The 8,546-nt window shown below is 30.5% G+C and overlaps 1 protein-coding gene across 1 annotated transcript; it reads right to left on the bottom strand.

Moving 5' to 3' along the window:
* Positions 1–4,062: 4,062 nt before the first annotated feature.
* LOC106316646 (polyubiquitin-like) lies at positions 4,063–5,443 on the bottom strand. Its single transcript, XM_013754525.1, has 2 exons — positions 5,379–5,443; positions 4,063–5,214 (listed from the first exon to the last, which is right to left on the bottom strand). The coding sequence occupies exon 2, from the start codon at positions 5,212–5,214 to the stop codon at positions 4,087–4,089; it is 1,128 nt and encodes a 375-aa protein (XP_013609979.1). The 5' UTR covers positions 5,379–5,443; the 3' UTR covers positions 4,063–4,086.
* Between the last annotated feature and the right edge of the window lie 3,103 nt (positions 5,444–8,546).

Genomic DNA, 8,546 nt, shown 5'->3' with positions numbered 1-8,546 from the left:
TTTTTTTTTTGATAAAATTTTTGAACTAACATTGATACATTTTTTTTAATTATCAATTACTAAAATTATTAATCCCACAATAAAAATTTGTTATTAGTAATTTAAAGTTTTTGCTATTAAAGATACACATGATCAAAAAAACATATGAGTAGAAAGTATCATTTAATAGACATTAATATTAAAAATATACTATGTATGTTAATATCATTTAGATTTAATTACATATCCTATCAAATTTTTTTTAAAAAAATTGTTTGGATTAATAAAATTGATTTATACGTTCGCACCAATTTAATTATATATGTAATAGTTACTGATTTTTAATTATTCAATATATATTTATTATTTCATAATATATAAAAACATATAATATATAAAATAATTTATATATATATAATGTTTATCCCGCGCAAGGCGCGGATCTTAATCTAGTTTTATTTATTTCAGGTAGCATCTTTTAAACTTGTGTCTTTCTATATTAATAAATAACAATGCAATCTTGTTTTTTTCAAGTAGGTTGTGAACAAAATTAATTTACACATCTATTTATCTTAATTCAACTACAATTTGAATGCCAATTAGTTTATGGGTTAATACACCTTTACATGTCAAACTTACATTCAATTTCCAACAAAATATCTTTGGAAAAAACCAACAACTTTAGACAAAATGTAAGAATGATATTTCAATTTGGAGAATATTTAATGTTTTATTGTTGATTTAAGTGATTCGTTTCAAAATTTTAAATAAACCATTGTTTATGAACATTTGCAATTGTTAAGTGTTTATTACTATAATTGTTCAGATAAACATTTGCAACATTTTAAATGTTTCATTACACTTCCAGATAGGGGTGAGCGTTTGGATACCCGTTCGAGTTCGGTTCGGGTATTTTGAATAGAAGTATAGAACCGTTCGAGTATTTCTACATTTTCGATCGGGTTCGGGTATTTTAAATTCGGGTTCGGTTATTTCTGGTCGGATTCAGATATTTAGATTTTGAAGGAAAAAATTAAATTCTTCATTGTTTAAGTTTTTTGTATTTAAAATATATACTTCTAACTTAAACGGTTTTCCATTTTAATAGATTAAAATATTAATAGGTTTGAAGATAAAAATTTAAAATAGAAATACACTAATTTAGCTGTTATTTTAAAATTTTAGATGCAAATGATTTTGTCCATAATTATATGTATATTATTTGATTTTGAACCATGCGCAGAATCAATATAAATATTTTGAATAAAATTAGAGAAGTAAACTAGAAATATAGGGTCAAGTATTTATATGTTCGGTTATCTTCGAATATCTATTCGGGTTTGGATATTACCCGTTCGGATTCGGATATCTAATCTCTCCTAATTCAATATCTGTTCGGGTATTTTGTTGCTTATGATCGGATTTCGGTTCAGGTTTTTCGGTCAATTCGTATACGGGTTCTGATATCGGATAAAATGCTCACTCCTACTTCCAAATGGTTAACCATTGCATTATTTAGTGATCAATCATTGTCACATTTGGTCATGTAACATTTGGCGACCAAATGTGACAATTCCATTTACAATTGTAAACTTTAGAACTTGACTATTGCAACCTTTAAAATTCATATAGGAAATTGTGCGCATTAGTAAAATATAACATAAAAACATTAAAACAAAGAAAATAGAGAGATTGATTACTCCAGAAAATTATACAGTACATTTGGAACATATAAATACTTTTTTTTTTTGAAAAAGGGCTTGGAGCATATAAATACTTGCAATATATTTATATTTCTTGTATCTTAGCCTTATTTTGAAGAAGAGGGAGCTTTATTCATTTCTCAAAAAACAATTGTGCACCTAAAACTTTATGGGTTAAAATAATTTTTAAGAAAATTGTGTCCCGGCCTAATTCAGTATTTATTACGTTCGTACTTAAAAATCCCAACTACTGACTAAATGAACATGTTCACCATATGTTGGTCAATTATATAATTTTGATTGTTAACTAATTATGTAAAACAATCTGATTATTGTGAGATTTTTTTTTACGGTTGAAGGAAAAAAATCATATTTCTTTGTAGTTATTAAGAGAAGATAATACTCGTTCCGTTTCATTTTAAGTATATGTTTACTTTAAAGATCTTTCACACATATTTAGAAAATATATTAAAATTTCTACTATACCCTTTATAAATACATTATATTATTTAATATCTCTTGCTAATATATCAAATTCATGAGGGTTAAACTGGAAATTTGTTTAAAATAATGCATTAAAAATTTATAACAACATTTAACATAAAAAAATAAAGGGATAATTTGCAAAATATCATATTTAGGATTTGAAATTTGAAAAATACACTGTATTTATTTTTTGTTTGAAAACTACACATTCTTTAATGTGAATTTACTTTTTTACCTCAATTTGACATTTCAATAATTAATATATAAATTTGAAATTAATAAGAAAAGTACGAAAACACAGTTTATATAAATTTTACTTTATTTTGTTAACTTTATATAAACACAAGTCACGTCTCGTTCTATACAAAATTTTCATTCTTTCTTGAAGCCGAGACCAAGTAAGTTCTTCAAATATGATATTCACATATGTGTTTATTTTGTTTTACTTTGAATATGAAAAAAGAAGAACACTAATTATCATTGGTTTCACATTCTTAGTTTCACAAACAAACACAATGGCGTTATCATTTGAAACAAAACAACTGTGTTGTTCTTTCTTCCAAAAATTAAACAAGACTTCCGAAGAAACAAGATTGTCTACCCAAAACATTGTGCAGTTCAAGTGGCTACTCAATGCAAACAGATGGGATCAGTTCAAAATAATCAAACCTTATTGCAAAATAAAAACTAAAACAGTTATCAAAACCTAGAGTAACCAAAACCAAATTTTGCAGAAAATGCATTTAGAACAGAAAAAGTTTAGAACATAAAAACATCAAATTCCAAAGTCGCAACGTACGGGCACGATTGTGTCATGTACGATGACATCTTGAGCAAGCTTGTTTCCGTGCTTTTTTCGAGCTATTGATTGTTCTCCAAAACATTCACATCTTGAGCAAGCTCTCTGAATATGTCGCACACAAGTGTGACTTTGAGTAGTACTGATGACAAATAACCCAGGGTTCGAGAAGACGAGACGCGTCTTGCGTTCTTTTTTTTCTTTTCAAAATAATAAAAAATACATTTAAGATATATTAAGAAGATATGGGAAAGATAATGTGTAGTATATTAAACAAAATATTCTCTAACGATTTTTTAAAAATTATTTTTTTAAATGGTTTAATAGGAATCGAGAAATATTAAGATTGGGCAATTTGGTAAATTTATATATAAATAAGTGTATTTATCAAAAAGCTTAAACAATGGTGTATTTTTCAAATTATATTCTTATTGAAGTGCATTTATCCAAAATTTTCCAAAAATCAATCCTAAAACGACATTTATTTTGAAAGGAAAAAGTAATTGACAAGAAGAAATGGAAAAAACATCACTTTCCGATACACAAGATCAGTTAGGTAATTTTTTTTTATGTTATTTAGTTGTTACAAATCCATTGAAACTATGGAGTTCTTATTATAATACTTTACTAAATACATTGAATTCCATAAAACAAGTTTTTAAAAAAAAAATTCAGTGACCAATTTTATAATAAACTACTGGTTTCTTTCTAAACATCAGATTAGAAACAACCTACTTCATTTCACTTAATGGTTTTGTAACTTTCTAAGCCCTAATCTATTAACTTTATATATATATTTAAAATGTTCATTTCATGTATCATCTATTTTTGTTCTGAATACTATAGTACTACTTTTTTTAATAAAAAATATAAACAAGAGTTAATATAGTTTGGGTCCGAATCCTAGTACGGGTAAAAGCATAGAAGGCAAGAGCCTGGCTTTGAAGAACACGCTTGAACATCACCACCGGTTTTTCTATCTTGTGTTTTAATCACTCTTAATTAGGTGATCATAAGATCAGTGAAAAAAAAAGTCTCTTTTATGTGAAAAATCCAATATAAAAACAAAGAAAAAAATCCAATATAAGAACAAAGAAAAAAAAACGAATAGATAAAAGTCTATTTTGTTGAAAACACAAGGTGAAGTGTTGACTCCTTTTGGATGTTATAATCAGAAAGCCTGTAATCATCCTCCAGTTGTCTACCAGCAAATATGAGTCTCTGGCGGTCTGGTGCGATCCCTTCCTTGTCTTGAATCATTGTCTTTAAACTGTAAATGGTGTCTGAGCGCCCAACTTCTAAGGCAGTGACTTTACCAGAGAGTGTTTTCACAAATATTTGCATTCCACCACTTAAACGATAGACGTGAAGGACTGACTCCTTCCAGATGTTGTTCTCCACCAAACGGCCATCCTTGAGCTGTTTACCTTTAAAGAACAAGATCTGCTGGTGCGGAGGGATTCCCTCTCTCTCTTGGATCTTCGCCTTGACCATGTCAATTGTGTCGAAGCCTTCGACCTCAAGGGCTATGGTTTTGCCTGTAAGAGTCTTAACAAAGATTTTCATAATTCCTCCCAGATTGAAAACCATTACAAGAGCATTCTCTTTTTGGATATTGTAATCAGCCACGGTACAGTCATCCTTCGTAACACGTCCGCAAAAGAGCAATTTCTGATATTGGATAGGAATTCCTTCCTTATCTTGTATCTTTGCCTTGACGTTGCCAATGGTGTCTGAGCTTTCGACCTCAAGGGTTATGGTCTTGTACAAGATTTTTACGAAGATTCGCATACCTCTAAATTTGAGAATCAAGTGGAGAGTTGACTCTCTCTGGATATTGTAACTAGCCAACGTACGGTCATCCTCAAGGCTTTTCCCGGCAAAAATAAGCCTCTGCTGGTAGTTAGGGATACCTTCCTTATCTTGTATCTTTGCCTTGAGGTTGTCAATGGTGTCTGAGCTTTTGACCTCAAGCATTATGGCATTGCCTTCAAGAATACTTACGAAGATTCTCATACCTCTAAACCTGAGAATCATGTGGAGAGTTGAATTATTTTGGATATTGTAAATAGCCAAGGTACGGCAATCCTCAAGCGTTTTTTCTCCAAAGACAAGCATCTGCTGGTATGTAGGGATTCCTTCCTTATCTTGTATCTTTTCTTTGACTTTGCAAGTGGTGTCTGAGCTTTCGACCTCAAGAGTTAAGGTCTTGCCTGTAAAAATCTTAATAAGGATTTGCATCGACATCTGGAAACAATAAAAAGTACAATTCTCATTAGCACACAGGAATCAAAAGTAAGTGCAGAAAATTACAAAGATTCTAACGAATATTATTCAACAAGAAAGTCACCAAAGCAGAAAACAAATAAAAATTAACGGATGAGTCAAAGATCCACGAAAAAAAGATATACTTTGAGAGAAGAATTCACGAAAGTTTTTCTGAGGTGTTAGGGTTTGTAAGATAGAAGACTTCAATACAATAGGGGATGAGGTTCCTTATATAGGATTTACTTCTTTGATCCAAAGCTGAAAAACAAAAGGAAGAAAAACTTATTGAGATAAATATGAATCTTAAAATATAAACAATTTATTTAAAATACAATCGTACAGATTTTTTTTCTTTCAAAACATAATCGTATATATCGTCTTTTATTATATTACAGACATGTAATAATCTACTAAAGTTAAAAGAAATAAGACAAAACAATGTCAGCTCTAATTTGTTATACTTGTTTCTTGCAATATTTAGTTGCAGCGCATCTTATTGTTACGCGATTTTACGACAATTTCGCTAAACCGTTTTATATTTTTATCAAGCGTAAACGAAATTTATATTAAATTTACTTTCTTGTGAAGATGATTATGAATCTTTTTAGAATGGGATTAGGAGAGTATTACACCGTGGCGGACCCAGGATTTTGTTAAACCTGGGTCAAGTTCGAATTTTGTATTTTTCTTATTTATTATATTTATATGATAACTATTCTTTTGTTTTGCTACATAATTGGAGAGGATAAAGACTATGTAGATATGCTTCCCATACATCAAGATCATTCATATTCCACGAACGCAAAATCAGATTTCGGATTCGTTAGCTAGGACTTCGAAGTTTTTCTATAGAGAACTTTGTTTTGTTGGTTGTTCTATTCCAGTCTAGTTAGGCAAACCACATCAAGTTTGAATAATAGAATAGTCGTTCGTTGCAAAAAAAAACTATTCTTTTGTTATATAAATAATCCGAATTGTATCAAAAGTGATACGAGTTTTAATATATGTAAAAGATGTTATGGTTCGTTGAATTCATATATTCAGCAATAGTATCCAATACCCGAAGCTGAACCTGAACTCAATCCGAAAAATCCGAAGTCAAACCCGGTCCGATCTATAAAATATCTGAACAATATTAAATTAGAAGAAATTGAATACCCGAACCCAATTGGGTAATACCCGATACACGAATGGATAGCCGAAATATCCAAAAATATATATTAACCATAAATCTCTAATAGTGTCGACTCCTTCATTTCCTCTTTATAGTTCACGCTAAACCTAACCCCCTCTTCACCGTAGATTTAGTGGTTCTGTTTTTAAATTTTCTACACCTTTCAATTTTACTGAATGACACACTCTTTTCTAAGGTTGCTTTGGTGAAATACTGCTTTTCATCTTTGAGTACTTGATGTCTTACTCTTTGGTTAACAACATATTTTGTTGTTGTTTGTTTAATATTATATTGTTTTTATCATACAACGTACACATTACTATTAGATTCAGATTTTTTTTAATCTTGATTCATGAGTTATGTTCATCCCAAACTACCTTATTTTTTTAACATGTAACTTTAAATAATCGAACCGAACTACTCGAACTACAAAAAAAAACCCGACCCAAAATATGAAAATAGCCGAACATATTACATAACTCTATACCGAAATACCTAAAAACTCAAAATGTCCTACACGAACCCGAACAAATATCTGAATACTCACCCATATTCATCAATATAGAAAAAATAAAAAGTGTCATGTGCAACCCTAGCGACAAAGTAGCAGCCTTCACTTTTTATGCTAAAAACGTCCCCATCTCATATTTCTTCTGGTATCTAAGGTGTTAATCGAGAAAGAACGACGTTTTTGATAGGATGGCTCCGGATCTGGTTCAGAGTGAGGATCTGGTGATTCTTTGGGTCAGCTCTTGGTCGTCTCTGCTTGGATGGAGAAGCTTTGGGTGCAGGGTCGTCGGCTCTCATGTGGTGGTCGCGAGTTTATCCGTCGGATTCCGACACCGATGTCTGGAAGTTCGGCTACCTCTGTTACTCTCTAGCAACTCATGTTTACGGCCATTCTTAGGGTTTTTTTTTATGCTGCTGATGATTTAGTTTGTAGTTCTAATAATATTTAAAAGAAAAACAGAGCTTTCTCTGTTTTAGAGCAAAAGAAGTCTGAAACTGTTCGGGTTTTCAGCAAGAGATGTCCATAGCAACTTAGTAAATTGTCCCAAACTTGGTTGAGTCTGGGAGCAACGATAGTTTCTGACTTGTTTTGGTTGTAAACTAGATACGAGTAAACAACGTTTCTTCGTTCTCATTTTAATGCTAACAACTATGTGGAGCTTTGGTTGTAAACTACAATTGTTGATCAATTAAAACGAATGTGGAAGCACATAGTAAATAAAAAAAACAAATAAAAATATGTAAAAGAACATAAGAAGTACTCCTTCAGGTTTGTATTATTTGTTGTTTTATAGTTAAAATTTTGTTTTATTTTAAGTGTTGTTTTATGTTTTCAGTGTAAAACTTAATAACAATATTTTCTATTTTATTTTTCTCTTGGTTGAAATATAGTTAGGTGTATAGGTAATGATGTTTTTATTTTGAAAATATGAAAAATTAAATGTTATTTTAATTTGTGTGCATAGACCTAAAACGACAAATAAAATGAAACGGATGGAATAACTAAAATCGATGAAAAAATGCCACAAATTACGGTGAAAATTGGGTTTAAGGCATATTCCATTTTGCAGGAGAAAGAAAAGTTAAAAAACAAGATAAGGGTAAGAGTTCATCAAATGGGAGAGCATGGAAAAAGAATACAACAATTCCAAAAACCAAGAGAAAACTTGAATCTTTTTATGAAGATCCCTCCAGTGAAGCCCTTTGTAAAAAAAATAGGGAAATCTGTTTTTTAGAGCAAAAAAATGGTAACTATGTCACTTTAGACTAATTTATACTATATTATGTCATATTAGACTAATTTTTTCCAAAATGGCAGTAATGCCCTTAAAATTGTAATTTTTTTAAAAAGATATATATTGAGTTCGACAAGGGGGATCGATCGATCCCACTTTACAAGTTATAATGGATCGATCGATCCCGATCATTATTCAGAACAAAAAAACGCGAAATATATATTGATCGACCTGGTCCATTTCACTCGATCGGCGAAGGTCGATTTACACAGATCGACCGATCTGTAAGAATAGATCGATCGATCCCGTGCCGAGGAAAGAATCCCAAATCGATTTTTTTGGTTTTGTATGATTATATCCGGATTGATTCCCACTTGATTTGAACCGACCAA

Source organism: Brassica oleracea, chromosome C9 (assembly GCF_000695525.1).
Source record: "Brassica oleracea var. oleracea cultivar TO1000 chromosome C9, BOL, whole genome shotgun sequence".
Classification (NCBI taxonomy): Eukaryota; Viridiplantae; Streptophyta; class Magnoliopsida; order Brassicales; family Brassicaceae; genus Brassica; species Brassica oleracea.
The sequence above is the reverse complement of the archived record's forward strand: the minus strand, read 5'-3'. Positions and strand labels throughout refer to the sequence as shown.

Bases quoted from the DNA above. Each gene is read 5' to 3' on its own strand.
- LOC106316646 (XM_013754525.1), bottom strand. From the start codon at position 5,214: ATGTCGATGCAAATCCTTATTAAGATTTTTACAGGCAAGACCTTAACT.